The sequence below is a fragment of the Ceratotherium simum genome, chromosome 10 (assembly GCF_057802395.1).
Source record: "Ceratotherium simum simum isolate JZ-2026a chromosome 10, ASM5780239v1, whole genome shotgun sequence".
Lineage (NCBI taxonomy): Eukaryota > Metazoa > Chordata > Mammalia > Perissodactyla > Rhinocerotidae > Ceratotherium > Ceratotherium simum.
Window position 1 is genome coordinate 69400100 of NC_141909.1, and position 20702 is coordinate 69420801.

The 20702-nt window shown below is 33.2% G+C and overlaps 1 protein-coding gene across 3 annotated transcripts in view; it reads right to left on the reverse strand.

The window, feature by feature from the left end:
* The window catches only part of NBEA (neurobeachin), a 690698-nt gene that overhangs the window by 610733 nt on the left and 59263 nt on the right, over positions 1 to 20702 (reverse strand). For all 3 annotated transcript variants that reach the window (XM_087436200.1, XM_014791275.2, XM_087436201.1), the window contains exons 2-5: positions 12959 to 13190; positions 9464 to 9564; positions 9127 to 9222; positions 1108 to 1229 (exon numbers count right to left, since the gene is read on the reverse strand). In XM_087436200.1, coding sequence (XP_087292326.1) covers positions 1108 to 1229; positions 9127 to 9222; positions 9464 to 9564; positions 12959 to 13190 — 551 coding nt within the window. The remainder of the gene's footprint in view (positions 1 to 1107; positions 1230 to 9126; positions 9223 to 9463; positions 9565 to 12958; positions 13191 to 20702) is intronic.

Below are 20702 nucleotides of genomic sequence, written 5' to 3' on the forward strand. Positions count from 1 at the left end.
GCAAAGCAGTAAATTTTTAGTCAAAAATAAAAAATATGTAACTACAAAATACAAAATTTCTTCTAGAGGGGCACTGCTCCTAGTTGTGAATTCAATCACAATATAAAAAAATAATAAATGCTTTGAAAAATGATGGTATTATTGAAATAAATGTATGATCTCCCAAAATGACCAATCTAAAGTTCAACCCCATTTACGTCCCCAAGTTCCGATGTTTGTTTAAAACTCTCTCTCATTACTATCCATATATAATCTTTTGTAACAGAGCTTACAAGCTAATAATAGCTCACATTTTCTGCACTCACATTTCTTAGCCATTGTACAAAAAGCACTTTAAATATTATTCCCCCATTAAATCCTATGTGATAGGTACTATTATTATTCTCATTCTACAGCTGAAGACACCAAGGCACAGAATAAATAGTAAGTGGTGAAGACAGTACTTAAACTCAGGCAGTCTTATTTCAAAGCACTGCAACTATTAAATGAGTTTATACATGTAAGCACTTACAATGCCTCATATATAGTACGGCAATCAATGAAAGTTTGATGTTCTTATTACTGTGCATTATTGGTAAACTAAAATTATCAAGCTCTCAGTCCTTATAATAGGCCAATCTATTTTTGGGTTGATCAATCCATTCTGTTAGTTATCGACCAAATAATTAATCCTACCTGATTACAATTTCTTACATGGTTATTATTATTAATATTTTTAAAGCATATCTTAATTATGCTCACAGAACAAACTAAGCAAAAAGGCAAAGGGAATGAACTCTGGTGCGAGTTTTCATTTATTCTCTCCTTGATCAGGGACCAGCATCTTCACTAAGAACCCCACAATTGATCTATATTGAGGCAGATTAAACACAGAAGGCCTATAACGCTTGACTCTTAAACTATAATTGGAAAAAAAAGAAAATAGTGAGCCAAGTGGCCTAGAATCAACAGCAAAAAATAAATGAAATAAATTGACTTAACTGTGTCTTCATAGTTTTAGCATATATATATTCTATTTAATATGTTGCCTTGACACTAAATATGACTACCTATTTACAAAATTGGAATACTTAAGACAAAAGTACTAAAGTTAATTTTATTACTTACCAATAAAGATATGGTTTATCCTTATCAACATTAATGTTATTTAATGGATCCATACGAAACCAAGTGTTTAGAGTGAAGCCATTCTGATAAGGCCACTTTGCAATAGGAGGCAATGCAATTGCCTACAAGGCAATGAAAAAAGATACAAAAGTATCAGTTAAAGAAAATGTGATAGTAACCAAAGTCAAATATGCCTTTTACAGATTAAAAAACAGTGAAGGTATAAATATCAGAAAATCATGGACAAATATAAAAAATAGAAACTATTATCGTATTAAAATAATCTATAAATATTATTTGTTGACTATAGAAGCATTACGTTTTCAAATACCACTCAGTTAATGAAGTTTCATCTCTAAGTTACACAGTAGGTTTCAGACTGTATTCCAAGAAGTCCTCCTCCAGTTTGACCAATATGCAGTCCCTAATACACATGCCTCAGAATTTTCAGTTTTCTGTGGCTTATGTTAGGTTTTTAGTAATATTTCATTTGATTAAAAGAGCTTGAATCTTTAAATCCAAAAACAACTGTGTTAGAGAATGTTAATGGAATCAATATTAAAGAAATATAAGTATTAAGAAATGATGTTCATAATGCTCATAATACTGAAACAAAGGATGGAAAAGCATGAGATTTGTTATTCAGAAACTTAACCACTGAAATTTATGACCAAAAAGGATTCCGATCCACTCATAAATAGGAAAGGAATAATACAGAAATCAGTTGATAATAGTAATCAAAAAAAATTCAGCCATTCGAAGGAAAAAATGAGAAAGTGGTTGATTACGTGATGTCAAGAAATATCTGAGTGGATTTATATTTGTTTTCCTATGAGATATTTAAATTCCTTCACATAAAAGATAATTATCCATTATGTTTTATAACTGATCTGTTCCCCCAGAGCCTTCATCTTGCTGATAATGACCTTTCTCAAATATAACATATAGCTCCCATATTAAAAATCCTCTGCATATAAAGTTTCAATTTCTTCAGGTTATACAAGCCTCTTCACACACACTATGATCCAACAAACCCTTTCAATCTTCTATTCTACTACCTTACCCCACATTCCTAAATATACCAGCTGTTCCATTTGTTCTGTTAAAGCTCCCTTTTTCGTACGTGAGTTTGCTTTTGTCCAAAACACTTCTTCCAGCAAAATCCCAATTATTCCTCAATACCAGGCTAGTATGTCCCTCTTCTGTGAAGCTTTCCTGGACTTCACCCCATCTCTTTTCACTGTTTTTCTATAGAACTTAGCACCTAAATCTACAGAAGCTGTGTGTACAGAAATACACAAACACACACACACACACACACTTTCAAATGAAGCATCAAACCCTAAAAATAAAGAAAAATTTCCCATACGATGTCCTTTCAGATTTGAATGCTTAAGCAATTAGTTCAAGCAGTTTAATTGTGAATATAACTTTTGTTAACTTTTTAAAAGGAAATATTGTATTTTACTTATTTTTTTGATGCTGTTTGTTAGTAAAAGGCAATTTTTGCCAAGTTTACTGCTGATTAATAACTCCAAAAATTTCACTAACTCAGACTTCACTTACTATAGCTGCTTCACAGTACCAAGGTAAACAGGAGAAATATTTATTGAGGACATTGAATAGTAAAATAAATCTATGGAATTATATAAATTACTTAATAAATATGTTAATTTGTTCTTAACGCCTGTGGAACACAATTGGCATAGGGTTATATTCATGGTTTTCAACCTTTTGCCAAGACCAGCATACTCAAGTGCACTTTCACATCAGCAACAGGGGCTCATTACAGCACTATCATTGGAGTGTTAAAAAGCATTCAGGAGAGCTTACTTTTTTCCCTTTTCCCCCATTACTCCATACACCCATGCAATCTCTCACCCCAAACCAATGGCCTAGCACTTTCAGTATCATCAGTTTCATCATCCAGTCTACTGGGCCCTAAATTAGAACTTAAACACTGCATTAAACTAAGAGATACAGGAAAGAATTTCAGACAAGCTGCCCTTCAAGTTTTCCAGACCTACTCTTCCACCAAGAAAAAGACATGTGGTCCAAGAGATTCATTTGTTATTATGCCCACGGTAGGACTGAGAAAGCCCTAAATCACATACAGTTGCAAACACTAGTGAACCAAAATAGAAGAAAAAAGAAAAATCTTACAAAAGAAAAATCTAAGCTTGAGTGATAATGAAATAATAATCTTTGTTCTTGCTACAACTGGAACCAAACACCTGGAAAGCTCTAAAATAGGATATTCCTCTGTTTCATTGTGGACTTCCAATAATTCTATGGATAAATGAGGATCTTTACTATGGCCAATCTCTTCAAAAAGATAGTTACCGTTACTCAAGGACATTCTTTTAAATTTAATGTACAACAGATAGAATAAATGATGTAGGGACCTGAAATCTCTCATTTCTAGAAGGTACTCAACCTTCTGTTCCTACTTATGTACCAACCAAAGCCTTCTATAAAGCGTACCTTGCATCTCTAGCCTTTTTCAACTCTTTTTTTTTTTTTTAAGATTTTATTTATTTATTTTTTCCCTCCAAAGACCCAGTAGATAGTTGTATGTCATAGCTGCACATCCTTCTAGTTGCTGTATGTGGGACGCGGCCTCTGCATGGCCGGAAAAGCGGTGCGTCGGTGTGCGCCCGGGATCCAAACCCGGGCCGCCAGCAGCGGAGCGCACGCACTTAACCGCTACGCCACGGGGCCGGCCCTCAACTCTTTTTAACTAATGCATACATCCTCCCTTAATGCACAAAAGCTAACTTCACGTAGTACTGCCTGATTTGGACCCAAGTCCGTTTACTCCCAAATCATTTGTGCCTGATCTCATCATCCATTCCCTAGATTCCTTATATTTCCTTCTAATCCCATGGTTTTAATGCCATGTCCTTTGGACTACTTTTGTGATTTTGAATTTAAGCTGCCTTCACATTTCCTTCATATTGCCTTCTACAATATTTTGGTACCCACAATTGGATGTCCCTCATTGCGTCCAATGAGTTCTCCAACATCCATATCCCTCACTATCTCCTGGTCTAGCTGATTCCAAAATCTATGTTCTTATCTATTGTAATTTGCAAAAGAAATGATGCTGATGTTCAGATAGAGTGCTTTCAGTAAACTATTTCAGTGAATAGAAAAGTGCACCATTTGATAAATTAAGCAGATTCATGAAATAGAAAATAATCATGAAAGGCAAATCTAAACAGTATATCCATAATCACAGAGCATATAAAATGCCATCTTACATTTGTCATTCTTTACATGAATCACTCTATGGAATTCAACTAACTCTCTGAATGAGTAAATGTTACCAACTGGTCATATGGAGGCAGCATAGCTCACGGAGAGGCATCTACAGAATACAAAATACAATTCAGAAGGCCTAGTATATATTGTTGTTTTGGAGGGAAAGTAAGCAGTGTCACAATTTTAGTCATCCAAAGGCACTGCTATTAGTGGTGGTCCAAACAGTACGTACCCTCTAGTTACTAAGATGCCATTGGTTTATGCTCATCCAGAAGCAGATTATCAAAAACACTATAATAGTAAGGATTTTAAAATCAGTTTCTATCCCAATTTTTCAGCAGTTCAATAGCAGGAGTAACATGCCTGGAAATAAGCCAATCTGTTGTTAAATAAAACATTGGACTTAAGTTCAGGCAAATTTAGCTTCAGGTTGTGACTCTGCTTTACGACCCTGAAAAATGTTACATTGTTGAGGCTCAGTTTCTTCAACTGATGTAACAATGATAATAACATTTATATTATATAGCTCGTATGACTCAAATAAAATAATAGTTGTAAAAGTTCTAGTTCCTTCCCTGCTTCTTCCTCTATACAGAATATATTTATATTCTTGATCCAAACTACCCTTCATGAAAATGAGTGATTTAGGGAAAACCAGAAAAGGGGAAGTAAATAGTATGTATAAGTCCATCAAAATCCCCTGAACAAAAGTAATTCAAACATAACTACTAACAACATATAAATAAAATTGTGTGTATTTGTGTAAAATATGTTACCTATTGATAGAAAATATTTGCAGGTTTCACGTAATTGATGGTCAAATGGCCAAAAACAGGATGAGTCACAACGTTACTGAGGCAATTCAGACAATTTATTAAAACAGTTATTCACTCTGTTTTAGCTAAATTTTAATTCATAAATAAGAAAGCATCTTGCTTATATTTCTGTCAAAACACTTTGCTCTTCTTTCCCATCCATTAGACTATCTAGCAGATGTCAGATCAATGGCAGTTTTGTAAAATATATTAAAATATACATATATATGTATGTATGTAAATAGAATTATTACATCTAAAGGAACCCCTTCTGTCTTAGGGACAGTGACAGTTTTTCTCTGCTAAGTACCACAATGTACATTTTATATGTGTTCTACCCTACAATCTGATATATAAAATGATTAACTTCCATCTGGAAAGTAATTTTTAACTTTCGTATTATCATTTCACAATTGGGGGACACTGGAACTTAAAAAAAAAGTTAGTAAAAAAAACATTAAGGGAAAAAACATAAAATTAGGGGAATGGTTGATGAAACGGCAGATTGCAAGGACATTTAAGTACTAATAATAACCAGAGAGTAACAAATATTTACATGATGTTTTACAACCAATATAATGCTTAATTGTATATTATTTCATTACAGGCTCACAATAACCCTATTCCATGATAAAGTACTAATATTTTACATGAAAGTAACCCAAGAAACATTAAGGGACTAGTCCTCCACAATAATGAACTAGAGGATCCAGAAACCAAAACCAGTTCTTCTAGCCAAAAATTATACGTACTTGCTACAATTCTATCATGTAGACAAAAATGATGAAATCAAGCAGATTGAGAAAACTAGTTCTTTGAAAAGAACAACAAAATGGATAAACTTCCAGTTAGATTGATCAGGAAAAAAAAAATCCAGTATCCAGAATGAAAGGGGAGACATCACTACATATCCTACAGACATTAAAAGGATAATAAGGGGATATGATGAACAACTTTATGCCAGTATATTTGACAAATTAGATTAACTGGACAAATTACTGAAAGATATAATCTATCAAAGCTCACTCAAAATGAAATAGAAAACTTCTCTATATCTATTATAGAAATTAAGTTCATAGTTTAAAACCTTCTCACAAGCAAAACTCCAGGCCTAGATGGCTTTAATAGTGAATTCTAGCACACATTTAAGAATAAGTAATATCATTTCTACACAAACTCCTCAATTGAGAGAAATGAATACTTCTCAATTCATTTTATGAGGAATTATCCTAAGACCAAAACCAGAAAAAGATATTACAAGAAAAATATACCCCCAAATCACTCATAAAAATAACTGCAAAATTTATTAGCAATATGTTGGCAAATCAAATCCAGCTGTAGATGAAAAGGTTAATACACAGTGATCAAGTAGTTTTTATCCCAGGAATACAAAGGTTGCTTTAACACTGAAATACCAATCATTGTAATTCACTACATTAATAAAGATTAAGAAGAAACACCATATGATCATTTTAATAAAATCAGAAAAAGCATTTGAAACAATTCAGTACTGATATCAACATATTAATGATTTAAAAAACTCCCATTAAATAGGAATAGAAAAGAATTTCCTCAACCTGTTAAAGGGTGTCTTAAAACCTAACGCTAATAGCATACTTAATGGTGAAATACTTAATGCTTTCCCTAAGATTGAAAATAAATCAAGAATGTTACTGTTGGGGCCGGCCCGGTGGCGCAAGTGGTTAAGTGCGCGCACTCCGCTGCGGCGGCCCGGGGTTCGCTGGTTCGGATCCCGGGCGCGCACCGACACACTGCTTGTCAAGCCATGCTGTGGCGGCGTCCCATATAAAGTGGAGGAAGATAGGCACAGATGTTAGCCCAGGGCCATCTTCCTCAGCAAAAAAAAAAAAGAGGAGGATTGGCGGATGTTAGCACAGGGCTGATCGCCTCACAAAAAAAAAAAAAAAAAAAAGAATGTTACTGTTAATCAATATTGCACCAGAGGTCCTAGCCAGTGCAATAAGGCAATAAAATGAAATAAAAAGGCACACTAATTGTAAAGTAAGAAATAAGACTGGCTTTATTCACAGATAAAATTATTATCTTTGTAAATAATTCTAAGGCATCTATTAAAAAACTGCTAGGACCAATAAGTGAGTTTAGCAAGGTCTCAGGATATAAGGTCGGTCAATATACAAAAAAATCAATTGCATTTCTATATACTAGCAAATACAATATGGAATATTTATGCATAATTTTAACAAAAGATGTTTAAGACTTGTATGCTAAAAACTACAAAACACTGAAAATATCAAAGAAAACTAAATAATGGGAAAGATATACTGTGTTCATGAACAAAGATTCAATAATGTTAAGATATCTATTCTCTCCAAATTTTTCTATAGATTTAACATAATACAATTAAAATCATAGCAGGCTTTTTATAAAACTTAATGAGTTTATTCAGAATATATATGGAAATGCAAACAATCTAGAATAGCCAAAATTATTTTTTAAAGGAAGAATAAAGTTGGAGTACTTATACTCTACCTGATTTCAAGAACTACTAAACAGCTACAATAATCAAGACAAAGTGATATTGGCATGAGAATAGAAATATAGGACAAAGGAACCAAATAGAGAGTTGGAAATAGATTCCCACAAACACGGCCAGATAGCTTTCAAGAAAGGTGCCAAGGTAATCCAGTGTGAAAGGACTGTCACTTCATCAAATGGTTACGAAAAAATTCGATATTCACAGGCAAAACAAACAAATAAAACTTAACCTCCAACCTTCTCTCACATCATATTTTAAAAATTCACATAGAAAGGATCACAGTCCTAAATGGAAGAGCTAAAACAACAGAACTTTTAATAGAAAGTGTAAGACAAAAAATGTTGTGACCTTGGTTTATACTGATTTCTTAGATTACGAAAGAATATGCCTAAAAGAAAGAAAATTTTAATTGGACTTCATCAAAATTAAAATCTTTTGTACTTGAAGAAATACTGTTAAGAAAATAAAAAGACAAGCCACAGGTTGGGAGAGAATATTTGCCAAATACATATCTGACAAATTAACTTATATCCCAAATATATAACGAACTCTTAGGATCTTAAGACAAACAACCAAATTTTTTTTAAATGAACAGAAGATTTGAACACAAACACCACAAAAGAAGATGTACATGAAAAAATGCTCAACATCATCAGTCATGAAGATAGATAGAAAATTAAAACTATAATGAGGTACCACTATATAATCATTTAAATGCCGCAAATTAAAAAGATGGACAATGTCCAACACGCAAATCAACTGGGATTCTCATACATTATTGATGGGAATTAAAATTTTCCACTATGGAAAGCAATTTGCCTGTTTCTCATGAAATGAAATACAGATTTACCATAAAACCCAGCAACCTCACTCTTATGTATTTACTCAAGAGATAAGAAAACATGCCTGCAGAAGACTTATGTTCAAATGTTCACAGCAGTTTTATTCACAATAGCCAAAAACTGAAAACCCAAACATCCATCAACTAGGGAATGGATAAATAAACTGTGGTATATCCACAAAATGTAATACTGCTCAGAATAAAAAGGAATCAAATAAGCTACTGATAAGCTACACATGGACAATCTCAAAAGCATTATGGTAAGTGAAAGAAGCCTGACAGAAAAGATTATACACTGTATGATTTTATTTATATGAAATTCTAGAAAAGGCAAAATTACACAAACACAAAATAAATCAGAGGTTGTAAGAAAGAGGGGCTGGGTAGAGGGGATTGGCTTCAAACAGAAACAAGGTGCTTTTTGGTAATGATGGATTTGTTCTAAATCATGATTGTGGTGGTGGTTACAAAACTATTCAGAACTCATCAAATTGTATGTTTTAAATTGGTAAATTTCATAGTATATAAATTATATCTTAATAGAGCTGACTTAAAAATAAACACATGTATTTAAAACTTACCGCAGCACTACAACCAGGGAAATTGAAAAAAGTATCAGGACCATGTCTTTGTGGCATCTGATTAAGAACTGATAATAATTTTACTGCATGTCTTGGCTGAGGAAACAAGAAAAAGAAACGTCATTGTACAAATTTAGTAAAAATATCTAATATATCCCGTTAGCCACTGGACTGTTTTCTAACTAGAGAGAAAATTAATTTTAAATCATTTACTAAACTCTTTAAGAGGAACAATTTCCATTACGAATTCAAGTTTATAGCTCTCTAGAGACAAATTGTTGAACATTAAGTATTAATGCACTGATATTGAATACTTTTCCCTCTGACCACAGCTTACCCAGATTCCACTTTCTCCTCGAAGCATGCTGAACAAAAGCTTCAACTCCTTGACAGTGATGCTGTAGCTGGCAAGAACCCCCAACATATCAACTAGAAGATCTTCAAAGGAAAATAAAGTTATTCTGAACTCTAGTCATGAGCTGCCATCTGTCAAGGTAATATGCTTTTTGAAAGAGCAAAAGTTATCAATTGTCATTTCTACATATATATTTATATCTAATATAGCTAAACGTCCTCATGAAAAGCCATTTTAATTAACAATTTTTAATTCATCACATAACCAAAAAAATTATATTTGAATTTTAAGATTTTTTCCCTATCAGATTTACCATTCCAATTAAGTTTTCTTAGCAAACACATAAAACAGATTTTATGAGTTCCCAGAATACACACCCCCACACACACAAATCTGCTGTATGCAGGGAAAGGTAGGCAAAAATATGCAAAGGTACAATGATTTAACATTGTTAATTAGTTATTTTCAAATGAAAAAGTGATAGTTGACCATATTTTCTTTTAGAATTATCTATTCTTAATAAAATATATTCTTGAAATATTCCTTGGCCCATTACCAACAATTTTGAGCACTTACTCCTTGCCTGGCATTATTCCAGGTGGTTTACATGCATTAACTTCACAAATCTTCATAACAAGCCTATGAGGTAAGTACTATTATTCCCTTTCTAAAGATGAGGAAAGTGAAGCATAGAAACCTTAATCACATCGCCCAAGAACACACTCTAGTAGGAGGTAGATCAGGATTCAAACCTAGGCAGTACAGCTCCAGAGCCCTCACTCTTACCCAATAGTCTCTAAATGGAAGTATCATTTAAACACATTACGAGTGAAATCCATTACATTAATGTGTTTATGTGCATATAAGAGACACATCAGCTCACAAAATGATAAGAAAAATCGAACATTTATTCTCTTGTCCCTGATTACTTTCTCATCTGTAGGCATTGTATTACCTCTATCAACCATTCTTAGCAAGAAATTAAGCATCTAAATATTTATACTTCATTTTCTCAGTTTCTAAAGCATTTCCTAAGAATTAAAGATACTACACAAGTTATTACAATCAAGACACAATACACATTCTAAACAATTTATCATCAATTAATAAAAAGGTTAGATTAGAATAAATTGAAATTATTAGTTATTGATATATATTATCCAATATCACAGATTAATAGCTGGAATTTGAGACTTTAAAAATATTTATTATGTATGTATTTAAAAATAGAAATTTAATATGGTTATTTTCATTAATAAATAATTGACTAATTCTTACTTAATGCCACAACAAGTAAGCAATCCTATGATAAAATTGTGACCATGGATATGCCATTTTTGAGAGAGATCTTTTAATGAAATAAAATGTTTCATCATTCAAGTAACAAAAATGTTCATAGTTACCACATATTAGTCAGAAGATCTGTTTCTAAGAAAGAAGTCTAGACAAAAATCAAGCACCTTAAAACCCTAAGTTAATACGAAGCAGCTTTAAGCAATTAGCTGCAATGGCAACCTTCATAGAAGATTTCTTAAAGGTTTACCTACAAACACTTCTTTAAAAAATTGAACTTCTATTTCCAAACTTTTACCTCATTTCTTATGTATGTCACAAAAAGTGATCTATAAAATTTTTATTTAATTACATAATTATTATAATTTTTATTTATTGTACCTATAACCAAGAAGCTCAGTTTAATTTTTATTATAACAGGTCTTCTTTTCTGTACAAGATTTTTAGAGGAGAAAAAATACTAAGATTATGAAATTCTCTTATCAATTTACTACAAATGTTTAACCACCTTCTAGTAACATCTTCACATTATTAAATGAAAAGTACCTCTTTGAACATAACAAGCTATAAAACATTCAGAGTGAAAACTTAGCAGTGTTTTTTGGTGGCTACTGGTGCTTCACTAGTATTTCATGTAAATTTTAATTTCTCTACTAAAAAGCAAAGTAGAGATATTTTTCTGACATTCAATGCTTAAAATAAAAATTGAAAGTTTTGTGTTGTCAGTATTATTATTATTGAGAAGAAAAAATAATTAACTAACTTTATATAATGGAAAATGTGAAGATAGGAACTTCTGTGGTACTATCACGCTTACTATCACGTTACATCTCAGTGCTCATGAACTATGTGCCAGTAAACTACCATGTATGTAATCGTGGCTCATTTTCTAAGGTGCACTCCCTAAACTGGTAGCTACTTTATTTACAAAAAAAAAAAAAAAAAATTTAAGGGCTTAAATCCAAATGTAAGGATTCAAAGATCGCGTGACGTTCTGTATAACATGTGTACATATAAGTTTATACAAATAGATTCTTGTTAAACAATGCTAGAATTTACAGAATTAGTACCATCTTCGTTAAAGAGATGTTTTAAGTTTGAATCTCATTTTTCATCAAGTCAACCCTTAGTAACTAATACAGAGAATGCTAAAACATTCTAAATAGAGATAGAAGACATCTACCTCTATATATTTTAATATACTCTATAAGAAAAACACAATTTTCAAAGTATTGTATTTAAATTTAAAAGCCATTCATCTTTAACCTACTCATTCCATTCTTTCTCGTTTAATGTTTTGTTCTACTAGTATTAAAATTAATTAAATGCATAAATCAAAATATTACAGAGGATTCTCTGGAATCTGAACTACTTTTAAGGATCAGATACGATATTGTGAGGAGTCATGTTAGCACTTTTAAAATTATGAAAACCGTTTTATGTCAGAAGAAACTTATGCTGAAGATTCATGGCTTAAGAAAATTGACATTTCAAACTCTAAACTAATTTTCTGGGAATAACTGTTGCTCTGGGACCACCTTTCAAAACATTTCTACTGAACTTGCAGGGAGGTAAAGGATTTGCAGTGATGAATCATAGATTTCAAAGTTATTTAAAATAACACAATAAGCACAAATATTAATATTCTTATCTTGAAATTCATATAAATTTTATGCTCTATTTTAAAACAAAGTTTCTCAAAAAAATATCAATGGACACTTCCAAAAACTACAACATGCTTATTCTAAGGCTTTTAGTACCTCCTGTCATAGTTCCATATATGCCAGATTGAAGAGCATGGAGCTCGGAGAATTTGGTAAAGTGCTCATTATACAGAACTATAATATGTATTTTAATATTTTAATTATGTAAAGGTTTAAATAAATACTACATAGAAAAGTATTGTTTATTTTTCTGATAGATTTCATAGTACTTATTCCACATTAATGAGACTTTCTAAAGCCTGGAAAAGCAAAATTAGTAATTACATTTGTCTAATACAGAAGTTATCATTCCATTCTTCAGGTTTTCCCTTAATATAAGGCAAATTTTTCATACATTTCTATTTATCTATTTTAAATCAAGGTAGTTTCAACAAATCTGTATTACTTATAGAATATAAATGTAAGAACATGAATCTTTATAAACACTTAAGTTATACTTTCCTGTCAGATAACCTCATACCTGCTATCATGTCATCTACAGCACTCATTTTCAGCAATACTTGTTCAATTAGCCCAACTTCTGTGCTAGTCTGTAAATTCCGAACACTTTTTCGTAGAATGGCTGTAAACATGCTCCATATTTCTGCTTGACATGTTACATCACAGTGCTCCAAAAGCTCTGTCATGCATGTTATACTCTCAGCATCTTGGATAATAAAGTTCATCTCCAAGTCAAATTCTCCACCAACCAGCTGAAAATAAACAGAAACAATAACTAATGATAAAGTTGGAGGTTATTTATAACAATAAAATAATACCAAAAATTCAACTAGCAAGAAAGCACAGCTACACCAAAAAATTTCAAGTCTTCTAGTCTAAAACTAATTTTGATAAAAACTTGAAAGCTCCAGATAAGTGAAAGGTGCTGTAAGAATCAAAACTAGCAAAGAAAGGGGCTGGCCCCATGGCATAGTGGTTAAGTTCGGCGTGTTCTGCTTCGGTGGCCCAGGTTCATGGGTTCAGATCCCAGGTGTAGACCTACGCCACTTGTCAACCATGCTGTCGCAGTGACTCACATATAAAGAAGAGGAAGATTGGCACAGATGTTAGCTCATGGCTAATCTTCCTCAAGCAAAAAATGAGGAAGATTGGCAACAGATGTTAGCTCAGGGCTAATCTACCTCAGCGGGGGGGGGGGACTAGCAAAGAGAAATCTAATCTTTTTAAAAATGAAAAAGGCAATTTCAAATCTAGAAGAATGGAGCAAAATAGAGCATATGACGACTGGGGGGGATTCAGGACAAATTCCTGTAAAAAAGGGTTTGGCTCTTAAAAGTGATAATCACTAGAAGATGCAGAGTTCACTAAGGATAAGTTTTAAGACATGAAATACACTTTCTTCTATGATATTACCAAACTCACAAATAAAAGAGATGTAACAGAAAAAGACTAGCTGGGCCTAATCTCCATGTAGAAGATACAGAAATATGGAACTGGGGCCAGCCTCATGGCTTAGCAGTTAAGTGCGCGCACTCCGCTACTGGCAGCCCGGGTTCGGATCCCGGGCGCGCACCGACGCACCGTTGTCCGGCCATGTTGAGGCAGCCTCCCACATACAGCAACTAGAAGGATGTGCAACCATGACATACAACTATCTACTGGGACTTTGGGGAGAAAAAGGGGGGAAAAAAAGGAGGATTGGCAATAGCTCAGGGCCGCTCTTCTTCAGCAAAAAAAGAGGAGGATTGGCATGGATGTTAGCTCAGGGCTGATCTTCCTCACACACACAAAAAAGAAATATGAAACTGATTTGGTAAACTTACAGTGAATGCTGAAATGACAGAATCAATGTTAAAAAAAAGTTTAGAAAAGAAATATCTAATATCTTGTAATACTTTAAAAAAAATACGAAAATTGATAAAGCAAGTTGATTTAATGGCAACATATTTGACTTGTGGCATTATGCAAATGAGTCAAAGGCACTACTGTCTCTCCAAAATGCTACTTTAGGTATAGTGATAGCAAAATACATATAGAATAAAAGATATAGTATAATGATACTCTTATTCTCTATTGATCAAATCACATATTACTTATTATATTCAGTTATGAGTACCATTCTTAAAGAAGAACATTGACAAACTGGATATCTTCTTGGTCTAGAGAATGGAAAATTTAGGAAAAAAATAATAGCCATATACAAAATGCTTGACAAATTTGAAGTCATTTATTCATTCACTCATTCAACAAATATTTTATTTATTAAAAACTAGAACTTACTATTCTAGGAACTAGGGATAGATCCATGGACAAGAAAAAGCCCATGCACTAATTAGGTGCTAAATTCCAGGAATATGTATACACATCTGTATACTCTCCCTTAATCCAAAAAAGGGTTACATAAAGCATAAAAGAAGACATAAATTGTGAGTAGTTGAGAAAGGGGAAGCAAAGGAAAAATAAGATTACAGACAGATAAGGACTAAAAATTAGATTTGAAACGTAGAATTAATTTTCCATCAATGAAAGATGTTCATTAATAAGGATGGATGACCATATGATATGGGATAAATAGGATAAATAATAATAATAACACCACCACCTAACCTTACATGCCATTTAGTACTATTCTAAGTGCTTTACATATATTAAATAATTTAACTCTCACAACACCTTATGAGAAAGAAGCTATTACTATCTTCATTTTACAGGTACAGAATAACAGGCACAGAAAGTTTAAGTAACTTGCAAAAGATCATAAAACTAGTAGGTAGAGGACCCAGAACTGAAACCTAATAAGTTTGTCTTCATACAAGTCCATACAAGCAATAAAATCTCATTTAAGAATATTTTTAAAGTCTTCTAAAATTTAAGAATTTAAAACCAAAATATTCTCAGATTTTAAAATATTATACTCTATATATTTTTGCTGTAACAGCTCCAAAATTCAACTTTATAAGAAATAGATCTTATGCTACCTAGTGACCTTTTACTGACCTAGATATTCTCTCTGGTTAAAGGCTGGTTTTACTTCTGTGTATGAAACAACTTCAATTCCTCCTACTACTTCTGGTTTATTTAAAAAATAGCTACAAGTGTGGTTAAGAGAGAGGCTCTGAATTCAGACTTTCTGGATTCAGATTTTAGCTGTACCACTCACGTGCTGTGTGACCTTAACGAGGCTACTTCTCTTCGCCTCAGTTACCTCATCTAAATAGGGGAATAAAAGTTCCTACCTAATAGGGTTGTTGTGAGGATTAAATAAAGTAATTGGGTTATATGCACTTGGGAACAAAGTCAGGCATATAGCTAGCATTCAGTTAGCTATTATCAGGTTCTCTTACAACCCCAGCTTTGAGCTAAAAAATATAGTCACTTGATCACATACATCTAAAGTACCATGAAACAGCCAGCTTAAGCCTTATGTTTCTAGCAAACGTTAAATTATTGTGGCTCATGTACTATCTTAGATATTACTTACAGATCTATCAAAACTAACTCAAACATCATTTTCACCATGCCAGGGTCTTACCAAAGAACTGCTTACTTATTCATTATTATATGTCCAATTGACTTCTGTCACTACAATGAACTTGAAGACCAGTGATCAGTAACTAAGATGCTCTCTAGAAATGAACTACATAGAGAAATAAACAGGTTTGAAAATCAATGATCTGAACACTTACCAACCGAACTAACAGAAGTAGATACTGAGGTTTAAGCCTATGAGCCTCTGAAATAAATTTGTGTAAGAATTATTATACACTGAAATGGCAGCACTATGAAGAATTTTTTAGACTAATCTCCTAAATGAGTTGTAAGTATTTTAGTAGAGTCTGGTGAAACCAACAACCATTATGAAATGTGTAAATAACAGTGGGAAGAAAAAACACTCTGCTTTTAAAGGAATTAACAATTAATGTCTGTAATTCTAACAATCAGGCTCTGTTATGTGAAGCCTAAGGTTCCATCTATCACAGTTAAAAAAACAATGCCCCTTTTAATATATCATTCAATTATAAAAAAGTACAGTTACGGCTTTCTGATTTCTTTGCCAGAAGCCATAAAAACATTTATTGTAGATGTTGTAGAGCGAGTCTGTGTTTTCTGATGGTCTTTCTAATCTTTATTATAACTTTTAATACATTAGTGTTAATGAGGCTAATTACTTATGAAACTATCATTCCAAGATTAGGAAATATTTATTCCTCACTTATAAATGAGTGGTTCAAATTTATCAACTAAATTATGTAAGAAAAAGTAGAAACAATCGGCCTTTATTATTTAAACAATTCTCTAACAATCCTATGAGGAAAAGGTGTAACTGTCCTCCTCACAGGTGGAAACTGAAGACAAATGAGATTAAGCAACATGACCAAGGTCACACACAACGCAAGTGGCAGATCCAAGATTCTAATGTACACTAGAAAATGCACCTAAACACCCTGCTATGAAGTCAGAGGTATAGACTTAAAAAACAGAGATGGGATGTGTCATAGTAGCTTTATGTAGAAATCAGTGTTTTATGAACAGTGTAGAGGGTAAAAGGAGGAAAGACAAAACGATTTCTGTGGGTAAAAAATGAACATCCAGAGGTAGTAAATCACAATAAAGAAAAACAACCAATTTATTTAAAGTTATTTCAGCACGAAAGATGATGATATTGAAGGCTCAATTACAGGAAAATTAGCAATAAATACTAAAAAAGAACACTCATAGGAAAACGGTTTAAAAAGCAATGAAAGCAACACAACGAAGTTAAAAAAGCTCAATAAAAAAGCTAAAATCACTGTTACCACAGTATAAAAGAGATTTATAAATCAATTGAGACTTCCTGTAAATCTGAATGTGTCATTGTGACACCCTATTTGCACAGTTAAGGGTGCTCATTTCCTCCAGGCCTTCTCCTTAAAATTCTAAAAAGTGTTGCTGCTGCAAGAAAAGTGGTCCATCCACAATGTGTTCCCTACTCAAGAATCGGCCATAAGTGAATGTATATAAAATAAATATCATAGCTGAGCTTTTTTAATGTAATAGCTTTTATTCACATAAAGTAAATAAAATTTACTATATAAAAAGCTGTAATATAAAATGCTGACGGGAAAATATTGTCTTCTGGAAGTACTAAGGTTTATAATTACTAGCAATTTCAGTATCTTTTGTTTCTTTTTTAAGTATACAGTTTTTAAACATCTTTATTTTGAAATCTTAGAATATTAGTTAGGATCATATGGGATAATTCAGTTTTCATTAATCAGATCCAAGTGGACAATTATTAACCGTCTGGATTTCTTTGCAACTTATTCTTCTGGATAAACTCTAAACTAGATAACACTGCTTATAACGCCACAATTTAACACTCCAGCTTCAGCTTCCTCTACTTGTCATTTTCTAATTACTGTTATAAGGAATGTTTCTGCAATGCCATCTCTCACTTCACCTAAAACTTTTCATATATGTTACTCCCTATGCATGACATAGGCTTTTCTCCCAACCATTAAATTTGTTAACTTTCATTAAACCTCCAAATACAAGTTTAGAGACCACCTAATCCAGAAAGCCTTCCCAGTACCCACAAAGATGGCCTTTCTCTGAACTCCCATTACAACCCATGCACACCATAGCAATCACTGCATGATATCAAGATGTTTACAGATTTCTATCCTCCACATTACAATAAACTTTGCAAGGGTAAGGATCATTTCTATCTAATTATCCACTATATCTATACCACTAGCACAGTGCTAAGCCCATGACAATAATTCACTATTTAACATGAAATGGGAAGATGGGAGGACAGGAAGGAGGGAAGAAGGCTGGCAGGCAGGCTTCACTAATTCATGGTCAGTCATCAAGTTGTAAGCCTGACTTTCTACTGTACTCTACTTTTCTCCTTAAGCAATGAATTGTTCTTGTTACCATATAACTTTTTTAATGCTCCAGAGATGAACACAAAGCCAAAGATGATGTTTTCTCATTCCTGTTTATACTCCTCCGTTGCCTTACTTTTTCTTCTACTTCAACTTGGAAAATACGTAAGGTTTCACAGGTAAAATTTAGGAGGCTTATATTCTTGACTCAGTAAGACACTAAGTACACTACACACAATTTTTAGCTATTAAAATCAGGCTTAACTATATGTCCACTTCCAGTTTCTAATTATTTAAGTGAAATCAGTTTAGAACATCTTCCTTTGAAAAAGAATGTTGCGAGTGACGTCATCAAAAATGGCAGAGTGGGCAACTCCAGGGCTATCACCTCCCTAAAACACTAATGAGCTGGCAAAAACTGTCAGAATCAACTTCTGAAGAATTCTGGAACAAAGACAAAAATATAAGACAAGCAGTGGAGGACTTAGTGAAGAAGCAGCTACAGTTTTGTGGTAAAAACATTGTCCCACTAGAATCCCCCCATCCCAGATTGGCAACAGTCATGAGGATGGTAGCCTGCATTAGTGGTGACGGTTGCTAGTTCCAGAGGAAGCAGTAAGGACCTTATTCTCAAAGAATTGTGATTGTGGGTCTCAGCCTGTCTGGCAAATCCCTCAAGGACAGGCACAAAGAATTGTCTTTGTTTCACCAAACTCAGAACATCCCTGGGGCTGGGATACTTTTGCTGAAAGCATCTAAGGGCACAGGTCTTAGCTGCAGCAGCCTGGAGCAAGACACAACACTTGGAACAAGCAATAGACAGACATGGAAGCTTGGGAAGGAAGATGTGGGGAAAGGAGGTATGTGTGACTATAAGGTCTTTTAAAAGCTCTCATGTCTAGTGGGGAAGCAAGAAAGCCACATGCATGCCCAGGGCAGGTTGCGTGTTCAGAAAAGGCCTGAAAAGACCCTAAGCTTCACTTGTAGCTGGCCTTGAAGCTCTACAGAAGTTGGAAGTAACAGCTGAGGCAGAGTTGTAAACAGCCTGACTAAGCATTGAAGAAGTGGCCCAACATAGATCATATCTGCAAAGATGGGGAGAGTATTTTTTTCTTCCTTTTTCCTTTCCTTGGCTCCAGGCATTCAAGGTAACTCTGTCAAAACATCAGCTGACCACTAAACTAAGAGAACATAGACTTCAATGACTACATGCCACAGAGAGTACAGACCTTAGGAATACAGTTTAGAAAAGTCCCTAAGCAAACAACCACCACCACCCACAACAGCAACAACACAAGGATGGTAGGGAAAGAATCTGATTTCCAGAGTTTCCACATTACAATATTCAAAATGTCCAGTTTTCAAAAAAAAAAAATTATCAGACACGCAAAGAAACAAGTATGGCCCATCTATGAGAAAAAATTACTGTTCAAAACTTGGTAACTACATTTGTCTTGATTATCTCCTTCCTTTATTCTGTTTTCCTGCTTATGTTTTTTCTTTCTCTTAATATACAGATGTCTTTTACTATAAGCCAATCAAATTACTTTTAGAAGAAGATAATCTAAATTATAAAGCTCTTGAATTATTAATTCAAGAATTTATGTATATGGCCTCAATTAATTCTCATAACTCTGTGAGATGAGTATCTCAAACAAGAAAATTGAGGTTAGCATGTTAAGTAATCTGCCCAAGGTCTCAAAACTTGTCTCAGTATCAGAATTTGTCTTGTCTTGTCAATATCATAAAGAATTAAGAAGTATATCAATATCAGACAGACCACCCCTAAGACATAAATATATACCTCCACCAGTCATCTAACCTTCAAGATCTGCTGTTAAACATCAGCATGCATAATAAATGATTTTTATATAAGTGTTTGGTAAATAACAAGAAAATACTTTATAATTTGGACATAAACATAATAAAAGTTAATGATCCTAAAGCCAGCTGACAAACTAAGGCAAGAAAAACAGAAAATTACTTGTTTCTTTCCTATTTCTTTCACACCAGTCCTCTCTGCAAGCAGTTCATATTGGCAATCTTTCTACGGTATAGAAATAACTATACCCAAGAGTATAACAAATGCTGCTACAAATACAGACCATAAAAACTCTAGGGAAGGAAGGAGAAAACAATTCCCTATCATACAATAAGTGCCTTCTTTAAAATATATTTTAAACGTGCAGTTTATCAAAAGCAGTATAACCACTTTTATGACTATAACAAACAGATATGATAAGTATATCTGGCTGCTGGCAGCCAACTGAGGAGTAAAACGAAGTGAAAATTAAAGTGTTAATAGTCAAACTACTATATGCGTTTAAATTCTAACTCCTGGCCAAACACTGAAAACCCTAATCTATTTCATAAACAAAGGCAAAACAAAGAATT